Source organism: Tachyglossus aculeatus, chromosome 3 (assembly GCF_015852505.1).
Source record: "Tachyglossus aculeatus isolate mTacAcu1 chromosome 3, mTacAcu1.pri, whole genome shotgun sequence".
Lineage (NCBI taxonomy): Eukaryota > Metazoa > Chordata > Mammalia > Monotremata > Tachyglossidae > Tachyglossus > Tachyglossus aculeatus.
Window position 1 is genome coordinate 49,022,567 of NC_052068.1, and position 23,715 is coordinate 49,046,281.

At 43.8% G+C, this 23,715-nt stretch overlaps 1 protein-coding gene across 1 annotated transcript in view; it reads right to left on the bottom strand.

Annotated features, from left to right (window-relative positions):
* LOC119925208 (solute carrier family 22 member 15-like) overlaps positions 1 to 23,715 on the bottom strand; it is a 77,732-nt gene that overhangs the window by 49,145 nt on the left and 4,872 nt on the right. Inside the window, exons 2-3 of the mRNA XM_038743301.1 lie at positions 15,429 to 15,575; positions 6,434 to 6,566 (exon numbers count right to left, since the gene is read on the bottom strand). Coding sequence (XP_038599229.1) covers positions 6,434 to 6,566; positions 15,429 to 15,575 — 280 coding nt within the window. The remainder of the gene's footprint in view (positions 1 to 6,433; positions 6,567 to 15,428; positions 15,576 to 23,715) is intronic.

Consider the following 23,715-nt stretch of genomic DNA (forward strand, 5'->3'; position numbering starts at 1 on the left):
TTTCTGGCATGCAGTAACAAATAGGCATCTCTAGAGCCCCTCCAGCCAACATATCATACTTTTAGGTTTTTTTGAAAAAGGACCCCCCAACCCCATACCCACACCACCAGCCCAGACAGAGCTCCAGACACCCCTGTCATCACCCCACCCCATCATAAGAGGCAGAGCCATTTGGAGAAAAGGTAGGTAGTGCTGGGAGCATGGCACAGTGAATAAACAAAGGCCTGGGAGTCAGAAGGTCATGGGTTCGAATCCCGACTCCACCACATGTCTGCTGTGTGACCTTGGGCAAGTCACTTAACTTCTCTGAGCCTCAGTTACCTCATCTGTAAAATAGGGATTAAGACAGTGAGCCCCATGTGGGACAACTTGATCACCTTGTATCACCCCCCAGCGTTTAGAACAGTACTTTGCACATAGTAAGCGCTTAACAAATGCCATCATTATCATTATTATTCTCTGTGCCTCAGTTACTTTATCTGTAAAATGGGGATTGAGATCGTAAAACATGGGGCAGGGACTATGTCCAACCCAAGTTGCTTGTATCCACCCCAGTGCTTAGTACATTGCCTGACACAGAGTAAGCACTTAGCAAATACCAAAATTATTATTATTAAGTGGATTCCCAGGTCCTCAATTGTTTCTCCTAAGCTCCCTTGGTGATGCCATAGACCTGGAAGCGCCACCAGGGATCATGAGAAGCAGCGTGTCTTAGTGGAAAGAGCACAGGTTTGGGAATCAGAGGTTGTGGGGTCTAATCCCAGCTCCACCACTTGTCAGCAGTGTGATTTTGGGCAAGTCACTTAACTTCTCTGTGCCTCAATTACCTCATCTCTAAAGTGGGTATTAAAACTGTGAACCCCATATGGGACAACCTGATTACCTTGAATCTACCTCAGCACTTAGAACAGTGCTTGGCACATAGTAAACACTTAACAAATGACATAATCATCACTATTCATTATTATCTACACCACTGACAGGAACACAGCAGAGTAGTCCTACCCATGCCACCTTCCTTAGGCTGCAGGACACATGCGAAGAAGCAGTTTGGGTCCGTGGAGCTTTATTTCTGGGACTATGGCAACATGTGGAACCAGGAGTACCAACCATGGGAAGCCAGCAAGTAAACCTGCTGTTGTCCTGGTGCATCTGGTCTCCAGAGATGGCCTCAGCAGAGGAGAATGCGGGGGTGAGAACATGAGCAGGAAGAGTTTCCAGAATTCCTGAAGTACCACAAATTTGGAAACAGTGCTGCAGGACTGCCTAGGATCCAAGTGGCTAACCCAGTCAGGCCCCACTCTCTCTAGGGATGGGCTTTACCATTCCCAGGTCTGGAGAATGGGGCTAGAACAAGAGTCTGTGGGGTAGTATCTGAAGCCCACAGCCTCTCACTCCTCCACGGCAACCAATCCCAAATTATAGCTGAAAACAAACTAGGAGTCTTGAAGGTCCACTTTATTGACATTAAACTTGAAATTGCCTTTCTAGTTTTCCTCCGTTTCTTCTGGACATGTCTAAGACAAAGCAGTATAATGACTCTTGGATTATTCGAGCAATATGAAAAGTTAAGGATGTTGGAAAAAATATCCCCAACCATCAGAGCAGATGTCAAAGCTACCTTTCTCACTTAATTCATTCATCCCTTGGTTCCACTGTTGGAAAAAGGTTAGTGACTTGGATGAATGCTCTTTTGGTCCAGTATATTTCTTCTGCTTCTTCTTTTATTTATAGCATTTTTTTAATTGCTTGCCAAATGCTAAACACTGTGCTAAGCACTGGAGTAAATATAAGCTAATTCATTCATTCAATCATATTTATTGAGCGCTTACTGTGTGTAGAGCACTGTACTAAGCACCTGGGAAGTACAAGTCGGCAACATATAGAGACGGTCCCTACCCAACAACGGGCTCACAGTCTAGAAGGGGGAGACAGACAACAAAACAAAACACATAGATGGGTGTCAAAATCGTCAGAACAAATAGAATTAAAGCTATCACATCATTAACAAAATAAACAGAATAGTAAATATGTGCAAGTAAAATAAATAAAGTAATAAATCTGTACAAATATACATATACAAGTGCTGTGGGGAGGGGAAGGAGGTATGGCAGGGGGGTAGGGAGGAGGAGAGGAAAAAGGAGGCTCAGTCTGGGAAGGCCTCCTGGAGGAGGTGAGCTCTCAGTAGGGCTTTGAAGGGAGGAAACGAGCTAGCCTGGCAGATGTCGGGAGGGAGGGCATTCCAGGCCAGAGGAAGGACGTGGGCCAGGGGTCGATGGCGTGACAGGCAAGAATGAGGTACAGTGAGGAGGTTAGCGGCAGAGGAGTGGAAGGTGCGGGCTGGGCTGTAGAAGGAGAGAAGGGAGGTGAGTTAGGAGGGGGCAAGGTGATGGAGAGCCTTGAAGCCGAGGTTGAGGAGTTTCTGCCTGATGCGCAGATTGATTGGTAGCCACTGGAGATTTTTGAGGAGGGGAGTAACATGCCCAGAGCGTTTCTGCACAAAGATGATCCAGGCAGTGGCATGAAGTATAGATTGAAGTGGGGAGAAACAGAAGGATGGGAAATCGGAGAGGAGGCTGATGCAGTAATCCAGTCGGGATATGATGAGAAATTGAACCAGCAAGGTAGCGGTTTGGATGGAGAGGAAAGGGCGGATCTTGGCGATGTTGCGGAGGTGAGACTGGCAGGTTTTGCTGACGGACTGGATGTGTGGGGTGAATGAGAGAGCGGAGTCGAGGATGACACCAAGGTTGCGGGCTTGTGAGACGGGAATGATGGTAGTGCCATCTACAGTGATGGGAAAGTCAGGGAGAGGGTAGGTTTTGGGAGGGAAGATAAGGAGTTCAGTCTTGGACATATTGAGTTTTAGGTGGCAGACAGACATCCAGATGGAGATGTTCATCTAATCAAGTCAGACACATTCCCTGTCCTTCATGAATGGGCCACATAATCTAAATCAGTCAGTCAATCATATTTATTAAGCACTTACAGTATGCAGAACACTGTATTAAGTCCTTGGGAGAGTACAAAATATAGCAATATAACAGGCACATTCCCTGCCCACAATGAGCCTATAATCTAGAGGACTTTAAGGGGTAGGGAGAATGGATTTCTTATCTCCATTTTACAGATGAGGAGACAGGAACAGACAACTGATATGACATCCAATGTTATGCAGCAGATACGGCAAAGATGGGACCAAATCTAACACCAAATTTCAATCCAAGTCTAAACCCATGGGCAACTATGCGGTTAGCTTTGTTCCCCTTACGCACTTTGCTACTCACCCCCAGGCCCAATGTACTTATGTAAATATTCTTATACTATTTCCCCTACCCTTTATATATTTTAATGTCTGTCTCCCCCTCTAAACTGTAACCTTTTTTCTTTTTTTTCTTTTAATGATATTTGTTAAGTGCTTACCATGTGCCATGCACTGTACTAAGCACTGGGGTAGATACCAGATAATCAGATGGGACACAATCCTTGTCCCATGTGGGGTTTACAGTCTTAATCCCCATTTTACAATTGGGGTAACTGAGGCCCAGAGAAATGAAGCGACAAGGTCACCCAGCAGAGAAGTGGCAGAGCCAGGAGAAGAACCAAAGTCCTCTGACTCCCAGGACAATGCTCTTTTCACTAGGCCATACTGTGTGCTCTGCACACAGTAAGTGCTAAATAAATATGACTGACTGAAGGAATGAATGCTTATTTTGGGGCAGAGAGCACACCTACCATCTCACTGTACTGTAATAATAATAATAATAATGGCATTTGTTAAGCGCTTACTATGTGCAAAACACTGTTAAGCGCTGGGGGTGATACAAGGTGATCAGGTTGTCCCACATGGGGCTCACAGTCTTAATCCCCATTTTACAGATGAGGTAACTGAGGCACAGAGAAATTACGTGACTTGTCCAAAGTCACACAGCTGACAAGTGGTGGACCAGGATTAGAACCCATGACCTCTGACTCCCAAGCCCATGCTCTTTCCACTGAGCCATGCTGCTTCTCTACTGTACTTTCCCAAGCATTTATTACAGTGCTGTGCACACAGTAGGCACTCAAATACCTTTGACTAATAATAATAATAATTGTGGTATTTGTTTCTTTTTTAATGGCATTTATTAAGCACTTACTATGTGCAAAGCACTGTAGCACTTACTATGTGGCAGGCACTGTACTAAGCTCCGGGGGTTGGTGGGGAGGGCATAAGAGCAAATCAAGCTGAACACAGTCCCTGTCCCACACTGGGCTCACAGTCTTAATCCACATTTAGCACATGAGGTAACTGAGGCCCAGAGAAGTGAAGTTACTTGCCCAAGATCACATAGCAGACAAGGGACGGAGCCACGATTAGAACCCATGACCTTCTGACTACCAGGCCAGTGCGCTATCCACTAGGCAAGGCTGCCTTAATGACTGACTGGCATGACTGATTGAAGCTTTCTGTTTCCCAGTCCCCTGGTCTTTCAACTAGGTCGCAGTAGGCCACACTGTTTTTAATAATAATAATAATAATAATAATAATGTTGGTATTTGTTAAGTGCTTACTATGTGCCAAGCACTGTTTTGATGGTTGAATCATAAATTGATAAATATAATCTGAATAGTTTGATGTAAAAGGATAGAGGGGAATAGTCTTGTCTTATACTGTTGAGTCACCTCCGGCCCATAGCAACGCCATGGACACATCTCTCCCAGAACGCCCCACCTCCATCTGCAACTGTCCCGGTAGTGTAGCCATAGAGTTTTCCTAAAAATACAGAAATGGTTTACCATTGCCTCCTTCTGTGCCATAAACTTGAGTCTCCGCCCTCGACTCTCTCCCATGCCGCTGCGGCCCGGCACAGGTGAGTTTTGACTTATAGCAGATTGTCTGCCACTCACTAGCCACTGCCCAAACTAGAAATGGAATGGATAGGCCTCCTCTTGACTCTCCCTCCCATAGTCAAGACTGCTGGAGAACTGGAAATTCTCCAGGTGCGGCCCTGAGAGGGGAGAGGGGAATAGTACAACAACTTACCTGATCACCCTGTATTCCCCCCTAGCGCTTAGAACAGTGCTTTGCACATAGTAAGCGCTTAACAAATACCATCATTATTATTATTATTATTAACTTATTTCGATGCTTGAGCATGCAGCAGTGGCATAATCTTTCTAATTACTCTCAGAGTGCCAGCTATATGCAAAGCACTATCTAAAGACAGTGAATGGTAGAAGAGAGACCTGACCTCCAATGAGTTCACAGTATAAGGATGAATTCAAGACTCTTACTCTCTTAACTTCTCTATGTCCCAGTTTCCTCATCTGTAAAATGGGGATTCGATGCCTGTTTTCCCTCCTACTGAGACTGTGAGCCACATGTGAGACAGGGACTGTGACCAACCTGATTACTTTGTATCTACCCCAATACTTACTACAGTTCTTGGCACTTAGTGAGTGCTTAACAAGTACCATTATTATTACTATATTATTATTATCATCATTAATTTAAAAAAGGGATCTCCATAATTATAGTCATAATGTGTGGTATTTGTTAAGCGTTTACTAAGTGACAAGCACTGTACTCAGAACTGGGGGAGATACAAAATCTCCAGTGGCTACCAATCAACCTACGCATCAGGCAGAAACTCCTCACCCTGGGCTTCAAGGCTCTCCATCGCCTCGCCCCCTCCTACCTCACCTCCCTTCTCTCCTTCTACAGCCCAGCCCGCACCCTCCGCTCCTCTGCCACTAAACTCCTCACCGTTCCTCGTTCTCGCCTGTCCCGCAGTCGACCCCCGGCCAACGTCATCCCCCTGGCCTGGAATGCCTTCCCTCCCCACATCCGCCAATCTAGCTCTCTTCCTCCCTTCAAGGGCCTACTGAGAACTCACCTCCTCCAGAAGGCCTTCCCAGACTGAGCCCCCTCCTTCCTCTCCCCCTCCTTCCCGTCCATCCCCCCGCCTTACCTCCTTCCCTTCCCCACAGCACCTGTATATATGTTTGTACATATTTATTACTCTATTTATTCATTTATTTTACTTGTACATATCTATTCTATTTATTTTATTTTGTTAATATGTTTTGTTTTGTTCTCTGTCTCCCCCTTCTAGACTGTCAGCCCACTGTTGGGTAGGGACCGTCTCTATATGTTGCCAACTTGTACTTCCCAAGCGCTTAGTACAGTGTTCTGCACACAGTAAGCGCTCAATAAATACAATTGATTGATTGATTGACAGAGATATGAGGCTCATTATCTAGATAAGAGGAAGAACTGATATTTAATCTCCATTTCACAGATGAGAAAATTTAGGCACATAGAAGTTAAATGACTTGCCCAGAGTCACACATCTGAGCCAGCAATAGAACCCAGGTTTTCTGATTCCCACTTGTGAAACACATAAAGAAAATAATTTTAAATTAAAATGAACTAATTTGAGGATCTTACCTGTCAAAAATACAGGCTTCCGGCCAAATTTGTCAGACAATGGGCCAAAGGTGATATTTCCAATCAACAAACCAACAAAGAATAAGGATGACACCAGGCTCACTTTATATGCTTCATGCTTGATTAAGCACCACTGTTAAAAAAAATTGCATTTTATTTCTCTTTTATTAAAACATGATTCACTTGATAATCACATATTTTAAAAGGCAGGAATGTTCCAACACAATCCCATGGCTACAGTGTTCTATACCTCAAGACTAATTGAAGCATTGGACACAGTATTAATTAAATAAAAAGCTAATCTACAACAGCATGCCTAAAATCACAATCATGCCTAAAAATATGGATGTGGGAGGGTTGGATCCCTAAAATAATAAATATTGCATGGGTACTTTTTAACTCAACTTGACTATTTTGCATCCAGAAGCAAAGTTTGGATGAATTCTATTTAATATCTTTCAAGAAATATACAAATTTGATATTGTCTGAAATTTTGGGTTATTTTACTTCCATATTGAGCATTACTCTGCCACCTTCCTGGAACTTATGGGTTTCATTTGATATAACCTGCTTTCTAACCCCAAATCATGTAAACCTAAGGATACAGAAAAAAAACATTAAAGATGTTTAATAGGCTAAAGCCATCTCGTTTTCAGATGCTCTGTTACCTACATCTGACCTGCCTCTCTGAGGTACAACAGGATTCTAAAATTCTCACTGCCAGCTGAGCTTAAGACATTTAAAGATCCCATAAAGACAAACTAATATGCTGATTGCTTTCAATCAACAGTGCATTTGTATTGATGGTTTATCAATATCTCCACTGTCATCAATTTAATTGACATGTAATTAGAAATATGATCTTTGTAAGACTTATTCACTTTTAAATGCATAATTGCTATGAATTTTTTTCCCTTCTTCCCATTCCATGCATGAGTTTTAGGTTTCCTTGCGGAACTGGCCCCTAAGGTTATTTCTTGCATATGGCTATTCTAAATACTCTAATATATACCTCCCCTCCTGGCCAGGATTTAAACACTGTTAAATTTTGGCTTGACAATGAGATCTGATGCCTAACTTACGCAAAGTTTTTAATGCCATTATTTATGTCATGGAGAGTGTAGCTTTGGCTATTGTCATCGTTTGCAAAGGCTGTAAAAGAGGAGTAGTATCAAATAAGACTTGTGATATAGATTTTTTTTGTAAGCCATAAAAATAAAAGCTAAAATAATGCATTTTAAATGAAAAAGACCCATAAGATAAGAACACATTCATACCTGCAAACTCAGGTGTGATCATCCAGACTCACAAATCTATAAACTTCCAAGCTTTTAGTATAATGCTCTGCACAAAATAACCATCCAATAAATACCACTGATGTCTAATAAATACCATTGATGATGATGATGAAGGAAAACTTGCTCTGTGAGCAGATTTGTTCTTCATCATGTGAGCAAATTTTGAAGTAAAAAACATCACGAGAAGGAGGCTTGACTCAGCAAGGGGAAACCACTACTGTTCAGCTTTAGGAAGCTGGAATGGCTTCTTTTTTTTTAAACAGTCAATTTTGGTGATAGAGAGTAAAAACAAGATCTTTTCTCTCTCATCAATTTTCTCTGAATTTTATATAGATTTCAGAGAATACAAAGACTCCCCACTTTTAACACTCTTAATCAGTTCTCATGAAAACAGTAAAATACAAAAAGCACTAGACTAAGTACAGTTTCCCACAGGAATTAATGTAAAGTGTATTAATATGTTCCAAGACCAAGAAGAAGTTGCAGGGATCTGCATCCAACATCTCTTCCTTTTCCCTCCTCCTTCCCACCTCCCTCAAGCTCCTTTTTCTGTCTTCCCTTTACATTCTCCCTTCTTTTTTTCCTTTTTTTTAATGGCATTTGTTAAGGACTTACTGTGTTCCAGGCATGGTACTAAGCGCTGGAGTAGATACAAGCTAATCACATTGTACGTAGTCCCTGTCCCAAATAGGGTTCCGTCTTAATCCCCATTTTTGGATGAGGAAACAGGGGTACAGAAAAGTGAAGTGACTTGCCCAAGGTCACACATAGCAGAAAAGTGGCAGAGCAGGGATTAGACCCAGGTCCTTCTGAATCCCAGGCCCGTGCTCTATCCACTAGGCCACCCCCTCCCAAATGTTCCATTATAGCTCTAGCTCTAATTTGGATCATTTCAAACAGACATCAGCCTGCAAGATGCCGAATAATCCTGAACCCTCCCAATCCCACTTAAGTGCCCTTGGAGTCTTTCAGCACTGTTGCCCAGCTGTTCACCAAGGGCTCCCCTGCAGCCCAAATCCTGGGGTGAGCCCCCATCGCCCTGACAAGAGGCCCAGTCCTTGACCATTCAATTGTATTTATTGAGCGCTTACTGTGTGCAGAGCACTGTACTAAGCACTTGGGAAGTACAAGTTGGCAACATATAGAGACGGTCCCTACCCAACAACGGGCTCACAGTCTAGAAGGGGGAGACAGACAACAAAACAAAACATGTGGACAGGTGTCAAGTATTCAGAACAAATTGAAATAAGGCTAGATGCACATCATTAACAAAATAAATAGATTAGTAAATATATACAAGTAAAATAAATAGAGTAATAAACCTGTACAAATATATACAGGTGCTGTGGGGAGGGGAAGGAGATAGGGTGGGGGGATGGGGAGGAGGAGAGGAAAAAGGGGGCTCAGTCTGGGAAGGCCTCTTGGAGGAGGTGAGCTCTCAGTAGGGCTTTGAAGGGAGGAAGAGAGTTAGCTTGGCGGATGTGTGGAGGTAGGTCATTCCAGGCCAGGGGGACCACATGAGCCGGGGGTCGATGGCAGGGCAGGGGAGAATGAGGCACAGTGAGGAGGTAGCGGCAGAGGAACAGAGGGTGTGGGCTAGGCTGTAGAAGAAGAGAAGGGAGGTGAGGTAGGAGGGGGCGAGGTGATGGAGAGCTCTTGAAGCCAAGAGTGAGGAGTTTTTGCTTGATGCGTAGGTTAACTGGCAGCCACTGGAGATTTTTGAGAAGGGGAGTAACATGCCCAGAGCGCTTCTGCACAAAGATGATCCGGGCAGCAGCGTGAAGTATAGGCTGAAGTGGGGAGAGACAGGAGGATGGGAGATCAGAGAGGACATCAATGCCAACTCTCTCCTCGACCCCCTCCAATCTGGCTTCCGTCCCCTACATTCCATGGAAACTGCCCTCTCAAAGGTCACCAATGACTTCCTGCTTGCCAAATCCAATGGCTCCTACTCTATCCTAATCCTCTTCGACCTCTCAGCTGCCTTCGACACTGTGGACCACCCCCTTCTCCTCAACACGCTATCCAACCTTGGCTTCACACTCTGTCCTCTCCTGGTTCTCCTCATCCCTCCGGCCACTCATTCTCAGTCTCTTTTGCGGGCTCCTCCTCCCCCTCCCATCCCCTCACCTTGTATCCCCCCGGCACTTAGAACAGTGCTTTGCACATAGTAAGCGCTTAACAAATGCCATCATCATTATTATTATTATTAGAGGTTCTTCAGGGGTCAGTTCTTGGTCCCCTTCTGTTCTCTATCTACACTCACTCCCTTGGTGAACTCATTCGCTCCCACGGCTTCAACTATCATCTCTATGCTGATGACACCCAAACCTACATCTCTGCCCCTGCTCTCTCTCCCTTCAGGCTCATATCTCCTCCTGCCTTCAGGACATCTCCATCTGGATGTCTGCCCGCCATCTAAAACTCAACATGTCCAAGACTGAACTCTTTATCTTCCCTCCCAAACCCTGCCCTCTCCCTGACTTTCCCATCACTGTTGACGGCACTACCATCCTTCCCGTCTCACAAGCCCGCAACCTTGGTGTCATCCTCGACTCGGCTCTCTTGTTCACCCCTGACATCCAAGCCGTCACCAAACCCTGCCAGTCTCACCTCCGCAACATCACCAAGATCCGCCCTTTCCTCTCCATCCAAACAGCTACCCTGCTCATTCAATCTCTCATCCTATCCCGACTGGATTACTGCATCAGCCTCCTCTCCAATCTCCCATCCTCCTGTCTCTCCCAACTTCAATCCATACTTCACAATGCTGCCCAGATCATCTTTGTGCAGAAACGCTCTGGGCATGTTACTCCCCTCCTCAAAAATCTCCAGTGGCTACCAATCAACCTACGCATCAGGCAAAAACTCCTCACTCTTGGCTTCAAGGCTCTCCATCACCTCACCCCCTCCTACCTCACCTCCCTTCTTTCCTTATACAGCCCAGCCCGCACCCTCCGCTCCTCTGCCGCTAATCTCCTCACTGTGCCTCGTTCTCGCCTGCCCCGCCATCAATCCCCGGCCCAAGTCCTCCCCCTGACCTGGAATGCCCTCCCTCTGCACATCTGCCAAGCTAGCTCTCTTCCTCCCTTCAAAGCCCTACTGAGAGCTCACCTCCTCCAGGAGGCCCTCCCAGACTGAGCCCCTTCCTTCGTCTCCCCCTTGTCCCCCTCCCCATCCCCCCGCCTTACCTCCGTCCCCTCCCCAAAGCACCTGTATACGTATATATGTTTGTACATATTCATTACTCTATTTATTTTACTTGTACATACTTATTCTATTTATTTTATTTTGTTAATATTTTTTTTATTGTCTTTCTCCCCCTTCTAGACTGTGAGCCCACTGTTGGGTAAGGACCATCTCTATATGTTGCCAACTTGTACTTCCCAAGCGCTTAGTACAGTGTTCTGCACACAGTAAGCACTCAATAAATACAATTGATTGAATGAATGAATGAAAGAGGAGGCTGATGCAGTAATCCAGTCAGGATAGGATGAGATTGAACCAGCAAGGTAGCAGTTTGGATGGAGAGGAAAGGGCGGATCTTGGCGATGTTGTGGAGGTGAGACCGGCAAGTTTTGGTGACGGATTGGATGTGAGGGGTGAATGAGAGAGAGGTGTCAAGGATGACACCAAGGTTGTGGGCTTGTGAGACAGTTATTACTGGTCCATATTTGCATTGCTATTTGATCATGTAATTATATTTGTTATATTTTTATCACTTAAAATATATTCATATTATTCTGGAGGGTTTTGTATCTTGAGAAGACATTACTGCACCTTAACATCATTTCCTAGAGGCCATATAATATACTTGTTTTAATGCTCTTTTGCTTAACACCATTTTCATGGCGTCCCTCTGGCTTAATCTAATTAATCTCCTTCACTTCTCAAACACTCTCTATGGCACAGTTCTGTGGTATTAGTCAAGTTTCACCATGTTCAGCCCCTATCACAGCACTAGGCACCCCAGCCATGTTTTGCAGACTTCAGGGTTCAGGGGCTACCACCATATTAAGCTCCCGCTGGGGACCCAGGAGCTCCATCTTCCATATTCTTGAAGTAGCATGGCTCAGTGGAAAGAGTATGGGTTTGGGAGTCAGAGGTCATTGGTTCTAATTCCAGCTCCCGCCGCTTGTCAGCTGTGTGACTTTGGGCAAGTCACTTCACTTCTCTGTGCCTCAGTTACCTCATCTGTAAAATGGGGATTAAGACTGTGAGCCCCACGTGGGACAACCTGATCACCTTGTAACCTCCCAAGCGCTTAGAACAGTGCTTTGCACATAGTAAGCGCTTAACAAATGCCATTATTATTATTATTATTATTATTATTATCCACCCCAGTGCTTAGAACAGTGCTTCACACATAGTAAGCGCTTAACAAATGCCATTATTATTATTATTATTGTTATTATCTTCCCACCCTCTGCAGCCCCATCCCCATCCCCATCTCTTGTATCATGACCTGAGTTTCGCCATGAAAGCAGTAGTGAGAATAATATGGTGGGAAAACTCCCGGGCTCAGGACCTCTATCAAGCACAAGACACAGCTTAAACGAACCTGTTGAACCAGCCTGCGATGGCCATGTGGTCACCAACCACATTCCTGCCTGGGGTGCCTAGTGAACAATGGCAGAAACCCCCACCCCTACATATTCTGCTCAGAGGGGCGGTGACTGTGAGCTGGAGAAAGACAAGGGCGGTAAGGTCACTGAGATACAATCAGAACATTAGGTGGGCTGACTTTCCCCTGAGGCCAATAGGAATTTGGGGGATGTTCTGGGCTCATTCCAGAACAAGGGGCAAATTATTGGCATTTGTTACCCTGGGATATTGTACAGAGAGACCATCATCTGTCTCCTCACTTTAGCTTCTGTTAAACTGTACTTTCTCAAGCACTCAAACAATACTCTGCACATAATAAGCACTCAATAAATATCACTGATTGACTGACTGATTGGTAGACAATACTGAAAGTTCAAAGGGGATTTGAGTGAATTCATGGACAAGTAGTGCACACTGGGTTACCAGAAAGTCAGGGAGGAGGAGGAGAAATATGAGATAGCCCATCCCTAAATAATATTCCTTCAAACATCCTGTTGCCAATGCCAAAGACTGAATACTGGGCTTGTTGCACCACTGGCCTGACCCAAAAATGACACTGCTTATGTCCCTCATGTTCTTTGAACAGACATGGGAAAAGTAGAAGAATCTGGCACCTCAATACAAAAATCCAGATGAGAGGAACAGAAGGTTCCTCAGTGAAGAACAAAAAGTACAGAGCAAAAACGGTTTAATGGTATGCTTTTAATAATAATAATAATAATAATTGGCATTTTTTAAGCGCTTACTATGTGCAAAGCACTGTTCTAAGCGCTGGGGAGGATACAGGGTGATCAAGTTGTCCCACGTGGGGCTCACAGTCTTAATCCCCATTTTACAGATGAGGGAACTGAGGCCGAGAGAAGTGAAGTGACTTGCCCAAGATCACACAGCAGACATGTGGCGGAGTCGGGAGACTGAGAGATACACTGAGAGACAAAGTTTTATACTGAGGACTTGGGAAGACCAGCTTTAAATTGAAAAGAGCATTCTCTTAGGCACTGTACCTAACTGGTAAAAAATTTTCATCACACAATTTTTAAAATTAATAACCCAAACCTACCAAATTGAAGAGAATACCAAAATGGACATAAAGTAAGCCTAGGCTGAGAACATAGCAATATATTTAGTGATTCATTTTCCTTAAGGGAATCTAATGAAATGTACCTTTCTCTTAAAGTATTCAATGTCCCTATATTATTGAGATCTAGTGTTATATTCATATTTTGCAATATGGAGTGGATATACATTCTGAAAGCAAGGGAATGGATCTAATTTTGCAAAACATCAATCAAGCATATATGCTAATGAACATGACTATAGCTCATGTTAGCTCCCTAATTTCATTACATAGTTATTATAAAATGGAAACATTAAATCAGTCCTGGATACTGAAATTGTCCTTCATGTCCTAATAAAAATAATAGTAATATTAATAATAGTATTTGTTAAGCTCTTAGTATATGCCAAGAACTGCACTAAGCAGTGAGTTAGATACAAGATAATCAGATTGGACACAGTCCCTGTCCTACAGGGAGCTCACAATCTAAGAAGGAAGGAGAACACATACCTAATCCCCATTTTACAGATGAGGTAACCAAAGCACAGAGAAGTTAAATGATTTAACCAAGGTCACACAGCAAGCCAGGATTAGAGACCAGGTCCTCCATCTCCCAGGCCTCTGCTCTTTCCACTAGGCCACTAGGAAAGCATAAACCATTACTTTTAACTCATGATGGCTTTTACCCTCCATTGGGTCGGCCTTAGCTATTAGCAGGAAAATTTAGTTCTGCATTACAACACTGTCCTAAGGGAAAAAGAAAACACTTTCCAAGGACAGTTCTTAGAGTATGTTTGCACAAAATCTGGCACAGAAGTCATCCTATGGGAGGCATGGGGTGATAGAGAATGCATACAGTTCCAGTAACCTTAACAGGCATGACCAATTATGCAGGACTGCACTCGTAATCCTCTAGATTGAAGCTCCTCCTCTAGACTGTAAGCTCCTTATGGGCAAGGAACATGTCTACCAATTCTGTTACAGTGTACTTTCCCAAGTGCTTAGTATAGTGTTCTGCACATAATAGGTCATATAGGCCTCCTTGATAAAGAGATGGAGCAGATTTCAATTTAAATTATATCCATTCATGACAGCAAAATAGCATAAAATGTGCACCTTACCTGTAATAGGGCAACCACTTTGGGATACATCTTTTAATAATCATTCAGTGTGTCCCTCATTTTGTATCACAGAATTTGTACCAATGAGACAATGAGTAGACCTGGATTACAAATCAGGTACTTTGGGAGTTATATAAATTCTAGTGGAACCTAAGGGGTTAGAAACTAAACTCTCAAAATGTATTGGAAATGCACCTCTTGTGATGTATACTATTATGTTCACTCTCTCACACATATGGTAGGATGTGCTCAAAACACATGTTCGTTGAATTTACACTCCTCAGAAGGGAGGAGCTATATAAATACAAAATATTGCAAAATCTTTATCTAGAAAAAAATGTTTGCTCTCCATAATGTTTACTAATTGGAATTTCAAGCTTTATAATAACTCTTCAGATTGAGTGGGGTAGGATATATTTTCCAAATTACAATTGGTTTTGCGTATGATTTGAAGACCACCTGTTTACCCCAGTGCTTAATACACTTGGTAGGTGCTCAGAAATAACATTATTACTTATTATCATTACTGCCGGTGACAATAAGATGATCTCAAAAATGAAGAGTTCAAAACTCAAAGGGAATACCTAAAAGTACCTAGAAGATGATTTACATTTTATAAAACTGGCTCAATTTATGCCTCTCAAGAGAATATTTTCAATTTTATTACATTCAGGAGGAAATAACCAAAAGCACAAAATTCCAGGATTACTTCCCAAATGATCTTTTCATGTATTCAGAAATTCCTAATGTTCTTGACCAAATGGAGAGTGCAACTTTTATGTGTCCACAAAAGCCCTTACGAGATAAGACTGCTGACCTGATCGTCTTGAAGAACCACAAAAACCAAGAGCCCAAGTAAATGGCCCCAATACCCATGATCCATCATATTTTCTGACTGTAGTTTCTATACTTGCCTCAGTTACTATAGATGTAAAGTTATCTGCAAATTGGACATGTTTGGCAAGTTCTTCTTGGCTAGTAGAACTCTCTTCCTGGTTGATATGATACTCTGGCACCGCACCCACCAACACGATGAGCACAGACTGGCAGGCCACATACACCTTTGAAAAACAAACACATAATAAATCCATCAATCAATGGTATTTATTAAGCACATACTGTGTGCAGAGCACTGTACTCGGCTCTTGGGAGAATACCATACAAAAGAGTTGGTAGACATTCCCTGCCCACAACAAGCTTACAGCCTAGAAGGGGAGCTTACAGTCTAGAACCATATACATGGTTCTGTAGCTCAGACAGACACGCTGCTGTCTTTATTTTGTTTTAACACACTACACAAAAATCTCTCAACCTCCTGTTCAAAGATGACACTCCCGAGAACTTTGCTTTCTACTCCTGAGATTCCTACTGATAACAAGATTAAAGTGTGTTTTATTTTGGAGTCAATGACCATTTGCATCCTCCTCTCCAAAGGACTTACGAAGAAGCCAGTGCTTATTTTTACTGTTGAACAATTAATATTGTGCTGTGGAGAATCAATTTGCTTCCCTTTACACCAAAGAAAATTTACCAAATGTAGGTGTATCCTCAGTAATATGTTTCTAAAATCTGTGGCTGCATTGTAAATGGCCATATTCAAGGATCACATTTCCTAAGATGTAAACGCGATTAGTTTCTGTTCCAGAACCAGCCCCAACAAGGACACTGATCAATCCAGGTAATTAAAAATTCCACTGTAGATCATTCTCTGCCACCCACCTCGCTCTGTCCCTCTCCCTACACTATTCCTAGGAACTCTCTCTGCACCCTAGACCCGGACCCTTTGACCAGTGTTCCCCCAGGCCCTCTTGGCCCCACCAATCTACAGGGGGTCGGTTGTTTCAGGGATTTTTTTTTGCAAAAGCCAGGCTTCGTATGGGCCCTGGTCAAGCTGTGTGGCAATGTCAATGCCAGCAGGAGAGGTTTAGGAACATGTTTTGGGGTCTCAGCCAGGACCCCAGTAAACAAATACTGAATCCTTGATGACCTGGCCTTGTCTCCTTGCTCAAAATGGCAGGTTTGCCTGGCTATTTCCCCGCTTTGCTGCTCTCTATTGGCTCCAGGTTCCTTTCTGCAAGGAACGGCTAGAGCAGCCACAACTAGAATAGCCACAGCTCCAGGTTCCTTCCTGCTAGCACCTCTGTGGCTACTCTAGTGGCCTGTCAGCTTCTGTTGCCAAGGAAACCAGACATCCCTTTAGCCCAGAGACAGTTCCACCTGGGTTTCAGAGATGGGGAGAGTGGTAAGTGGAAAGATGTGAAGGGGGAAGGAGTTTCAGGCAAGGCGGCAGGCATGAGCAAGGGGTCAACGGCAACAGAGATGAGAGCAAGGCACAGTAGGTGGGCAATGTAACTCTAGGTTGTAAGAATTGTGGATATTTTAGTTTACATGAACTTTGAAACAAGGCAATTATGGATTCGTTGGACCAAGAGGAGGGGGAAGTGAGCGGAGAAGAAGAGGAAAGGAGGAAGTCAGAGTATTGTGAAAGTACCATTCATTTCAGGTTGTTTGTTAATTGTTAAACCTGGGCATTGAACTAGGCTCAGTGATGTTCAACCTATTGTACACAGCCATGCCTGAGGATGCAACAGGGTCTTTGGAAGTTAGTCCTCTGGAAAACAATATCAAATCAACAGGCTGGGAGCATAATCGAAGGTCCTCCCTTTAACCTTACCTGCTGTGTGACTTTGGGAGAGTCACAACTTCTCTGGGCCACAGTGCCCTCACCTGCAAAATGGGAATTCAATGCCTGTTCTCCCTCCTCCCTCACATGGGACTGTAAGCCCCATGTACGACCTCATTTTCTGTCATCTACCCCAGTGCTTGGTAGAGTGCTTGACACACAGTAAGTGCTTAACAAATGCATTATCATCATTATTAATTTTTATTAACGACTGTATATTTATGACTGTGCTCTGGGTGCATGCTCCAATATGAACCTTTAGAAAACATTGAGCCATTTCTCAGACACAATAATGATAACAGGAAACTGGCATATGATCTGTGAACTGACAATTAGTCTTAAAAAGACTGAGCCCATCTATCAACTCACTGCTACCACCTCTTCTTCCCTTCTGTGACACCTATGTACTTAAGTTCCTACACTCTAAGCCCTTTGATACTCAGCCCTCCCCTTCAGCACTTTTGTACAATCCTCTCTGCTGCTTCCCCTATCTGTAATTTATTTTAATGTCTGCCTCCCCAACTAGAGTGTAAGCTGCTAGAGGTTAGAGATGGTGTTTATCTAATCTATTGTACTCTCTTAAACACTTAGTACAGTGCTGTGTACACAGTAGGCACTCAAAAAAGGCCATTATGTATTGACTGCTTAACACAGAGCTGAAGCTGAAGTTGAATGTTGATATCTAGGAGGCATATTGTCCCATGATACAAGGACAGAGAAGGCAATATTCATTCATTGTCATATTTATTGAGCACTTACTGTGTGCAGAGCACTGTACTAAGCACTTGGGAGAATACAATATAATCATTAACAGACACATTCCCTGCCCACAACAAGTTTACAGTCTAGAGAGAGAACTGAGTCAAGAAAATTAGTAAGTCCACTGCATTGGTGCCAATTTGGCATCAAAATATGCCAATTTCCTCCTATGTGGTCTTGGGCAAGTCACTTCACTTCTCTATGCCTCAGTTTCTCATCTGTAAAATGGGGATTCAATATCTGTTCTTCCTTCCACTTAGAGCTCCATGTGAGACAATATCCAACCTGATTTTCTTATATTTACACCAAAGCTTAGAACAGTGTTTGACACACAGTAAGCACTCAACAAATATAATAACGATAATGATAACAACACTTAGGCTAAACTGAAGGTCTAGTGAGCAACTGTAGTGTTCAATCTTCTTCATGGCTGTGAGACTTGGAATTACCACAAATGCCACATCCAACTTCTGGAACGGTTCAAGCAATGACACTTACATGCATTGCTTAACATCGAGAGGCAAGACAGGATCAAAACAATGAGAGCTGGAATGCAGTCAGACCACCAGAATTGAAGGAAAACTTGTCCCATCACATGTTCATGTGAAAAGAATGGATGACAGAAGGACACTCCACCAGCTGTTTTATGGTGAGCTGAAATGAGCTAACTATAAAAAGGGTAGACAGAAGGAATGCTTTAAAAATACAATGAAACAAAACCTCAAACAATACGACATAATAGTAGACAGTGGGGAGAAGGCAGCACAGCAATCGGAAATGGAAGGACTGTTTTGGAGTGAGGGAAAAGAAAAAGGCAGTAAGAAATGTAGGTGATGTGCTAGCAGTGTACAGCAAGGGACAATCTTTACTCACACACAGTGGCAGTACCTCCATCATCCTCAGACTTTATGTGGAAAGACCCTTAATCATTCATTTAATCATATTTATTGAGCACTTATTGTGTGCAAAGCACTTTATTAAGCGCTTGTGAGAGTACACTATAACAACAGACACATTCCTGCCCACAACGAGTTCACAGTCTAGAGGGGGGAGACAGACATTAATGTAAATAAATAGATAAATAAATAAATTACAGATATATGCATATGTACATATGTGCTCTGGAGATGGGAGGGAGGATGAATGAAGGAGCAAGTAAGAGTGGCGCATAAGTCCTGCACTGATCTTATCACCAACGCTCACGTATGCCAATGAAAATGAATCTTCCCACCAATACTGTCATCTTTGGGCTTGAAGTATATCTACAATGTACACCTCAGTTTTCTGAAATTTTCCAAATATAATGCACTTCTCAATGCAGGTGCTAAAACATATATCAATTGTATTTATTGAGGGCTTACTGTGTGCAGAGCATTGTACTAAGCCCTTGGGAGAGTAAAATTTTGAGTTGGTAGGCTCATTCCCTGTCCTCAAGGAGCTTACAGTCCAGATGGGAGACAGACATTAATATAATAAAAAAGTTACAGAGATGCCCGTATGTGCCGTGGGGCTGAGGGTGGGGTGAGTACTAAGCACTAAAAGGAAACAAATCAAATAGCAAAGGTGATGTAGAAGACAGAGGGAGTAGGGGAAATGAGAGCTTAATTGGGGGAGGCCTCTTGAAGGAGATATGATTTTAATAAAGCTTTGAAAATGGGGGGAGTGATCATCTGTCAGATATGAAGGAAAGGGAGTTCCAGGCCAGAGACAGGACAAGGGCGAGGGATAGGCAGTGAGACAGACGAGACTGAAGTACAGTGAGTAAGTTGGCATTAGAAGAGTGAAGTGTTTATGCTGGACTGTAGTAGGAAAATCAGTGAGGTAAAGTAAAAGGTAAGGGGACAAGCTGATTGAGGGCTTTAAAGCCGAAGGTAAGGTGATTCTGTTTGATGTGATAATGGGTAAATTCCTTCTTTTTTCCCTTAGGAGAACTAAATTCAATTTATTATTATTAGAACCCCTTACAAACATGCACACAGTTCTCTTATAATGGAGAGGGGTGTTCTCGCAACACCCATGTTACAGTGCTTACCCATTTTGGCGCGCGCATGCACACACACACACACACACACACACACATTTTTTTGAGGAGGGGAGTAACATGCCCAGAGCATTTCTGCACATAGACAATCTGGGCAGCAGCGTGAAGTATGGATTGAAGTGGGGAGAGACAGGAGGATGGGAGATCGGAGAGGAGGCTGATGCAGTAATCCAGTCGGGATAGGATGAGAGATTGAATGAGCAGGGTAGCGGTTTGGATGGAGAGGAAAGAGCAGAGCTTGGCGATGTTGCGGAGGTGAGACCAGCAGGGTTTGGTGACAGATTGGATGTGAGGGGTGAACGAGAGAGTTGGAGTCAAGGATGACACCAAGGTTGCGGGCTTGTGAGACGGGAAGGATGGTAGTGCCGTCAACAGAGATGGGAAAGTCAGGGAGAGGGCAGGGTTTGGGAGGGAAGACAAGGAGTTCAGTCTCAGACATGTTGAGTTTTAGATGGCGGGCAGACATCCAGATGGAGATGTCCTGAAGGCAGGAGGAGATGTGAGCCTGGAGGGAGGGAGAGAGAGAGCAGGGGCAGAGATGTAGATTTGGGTGTCATCAGCGTAGCGATGATAGTTGAAGCCGTGGGAGCAAATGAGTTCACCAAGGGAGTGTGTGTAGATAGAGAACAGAAGGGACCAAGAACTGACCCTTGAGGAACCCCTACAGTAACAGGATGGGAGGGGGAGGAGGAGCCTGCAAAAGAGACTGAGAATGAACGGCCGGAGAGATAAGAGGAGAACCAGGAGAGGACAGAGTCTGTGAAGCCAAGGTTGGATAGCGTTGAGAAGGGGGTGGTCCACAGTGTCGAAGGCAGATGAGAGGTCAAGGAGGATTAGGATAGAGTATGAGCCGTTGGATTTGGCAAGCAGGAGGTCACTGGTGACCTTTGAGAGGGCTTCCTTGACTTCCTTGGCTTCAAGACCTTCTTTGACTAAGCCCTTATTTCCTATTCTCCCACTCGCTTCCGTGTCATCCTTGCACTTGGATTTGCACCCTTTATTCACCCCTCCCTCGGACCCATAGCACTTATGTACATATGCTTAATTTATTTTTATTATATCTGTCGCCCCCTCTACACTGTAAGCTCGTTGTGGGCAGAGACCTTGTCTACCAACTCTGTTATATTTTACTTTCCAGCATGGCCTAGTGAAAAGAACATGGGCCTGGAAGTCTGCTGTGTGACCTTGAGCTAGTCACTTCAATTCTCTGGGCCTCAGTTACCTCATCTGTAAAACCAGGATTGAAACTGTGAGCCCGACATGGGACAGGGACTATGTCCAACACGATCTGCTTGTAACCACCCCAGAATTTAGTACAGTGCTTAGTACTGTGCTCTGCACACAATAAGGGCTCAATAATAATAATAATAATAATGATAATAATGGTATTTGCTAAGCACTTACTATATGCATATAATGCTATGCATTATATATATTATATATGCTAGAGAAGCAGCATGGCTCAGTGGAAAGAGCCCGGGTTTTGGAGTCAGAGGTCATGGGTTCAAATCCCGACTCCGCCAATTGTCAGCTGTGTGACTTTGGGCAAGTCACTTAACTTCTCTGTGCCTCAGTTACCTCATCTGTAAAATGGGGATTATGACTGTGAGCCCCATGTGGGACAACCTGATCACCTTGTACCTCCCCAGTGCTTAGAACAGTGCTCTGCACATAGTGAGCGCTTAATAAATGCCATCATTATTATTATTATTATTATATGCCAAGCACTGTTCAAAGCGCTGGGGTAGTTACAAGGTAATCAGGTTGGCCCACACGGGGCTCATAGTCTTAATCTCCATTTTACAGATGAGGTGACAGGCACAGAGAAGTGAAGTGACTTGCCCAAGGTCACACAGCAGACAAGTGACAGATCTGGGATTAGAAACCATGTCCTCTGACTCTCAAGCTCTTTCCACTAAGCCACACTGCTTAAATGGTTGAGTCATGAGTGAAAAATTAGTAATGAGTCTGATGCTCAGGGAAAAAGGGGAAGGAAGAGAAATGACTGTAGATGTCCTTAAACCAACAAGGATTGCCTAAATCTACAAAGAGGATGATGCCCGTAGATCTCCCAGGTGGAATTTAGGAAGGCGAGAGGAGTCTTTGCCTGGAGGCTTCATCTATCTCCATTCCAAGTGGTTCAAGGCAAAGGAGCAGCTCTGAACCAGAAACTGGGCCGATCACCAGAGCCTGCCTGCTCTGACCTAACCCTCCCATCCCCAATTCTCCTCCCCCAGGACCAGCTCACAGTCCAGGGAGAGTGCATGGGGCACTTGGTAAACATTTTATTTGCTTGCATTCTAATCCCAGCAGGGGACAATGCATCACAACCACCTTCACCTGAGAATTTAGCACTAGCATGGCTCAGTGGAAAGAGCTCGGGCTTGGGAATCAGAGGTCATGGGTTCTAATCCCAGCTCTGCCACATGACTGCTGTGTGACCCTGGGCAAGTCACTTAACTTCTCTGAGCCTCAGTTACCTCACCTGTAAAACGGGGATTAAACCTGTGAGTCCCATGTAGGACAACCTGATCAACTTGTATCCCCCCAGCACTCAAAACAGTGTTCTGCACATAGTAAGCGCTTAACAAATGCCATCATTATTATTCTTATTGCCGCTAGCTCTGTTTGACAGAGGTAAGCTTCGCTGCGTGCATTTTACAGGAGACAAAAGCTTCATCAAATCACTCATTCATTCATTCAATCATATTTATTGAGCGCTTACTGTGTGCAGAGCACTGTACTGAGCGCTTGGGAAGAACAAGTTGGCAATCATTTAAAGCGAGGGAAGACAAACTGAAGGAAATATACTGGATGGAAATATCTGACCCAAGCTGGACGATAGTCGAGGGAATCGAGTGGCTTTTCTAAACAATTCATCTGGGTGTACTGGATGACTTCACTATATAAGGAATTACAACAGTTAATTCACAAAAAAATGTACTCACAATATGATTGTCTGGAGTATAAACAAATACATCCCATTTGCTGGGGAACAAACTATATAAGGTTTAAGTGGCTTTTACTCTTGCTGAACCTGAACAAGCGCTTACCCCTTTATCCTCCTTCCTATCACATATTATTTGCTTCATTGGAATTTAAAAGGTGGAAATCAAGGAACCAGGACTGAACAGGATTAAATACAATCTGACGGGAAATGCATTCAAGGCATATTAGTTTGCCTGATGTTAAAATTCAGTGACTAGGTTTAGACTTCAGCAGTCAAATGCTAAAATGGGGGTGCCACTCTACAGTTACAGTACGAGCAAGGAATGGGAGCCCAAAAAATGGGAATAGTAGCTGAGTCAATCAATCAAATCGTATTTATTGAGCGCTTACTGTGTGCAGAGCACTGTACTAAGCACTTGGGAAGTACAAGTTGGCAACATATAGAGACGGTCCCTACCCAACAATGGGCTCACAGTCTAAACTACCAGGTGATCAGGTTGTCCCAGGTTCAGGAACACTGGGGGTAAGATATGGGAGAATCCAAGGGGTGAACTTTCACTGGGTCAACTGAGGAGGCCAACCTAGGACTTCAGAAACTTAAGGGACCCCATTTTCATGGTAGGAAGCTTCCATTTTCCCCAGCACAATTTCAAAGCACACGAGTTCTGCATTTGAGGGCTTGCACAGGTCTCAGAATATGAGCAAGGGAGTAATTCCCAAGGTGTGTGCCCTCAACAGAACTTCAGACTACACTTCCCAGAGGTGTAGA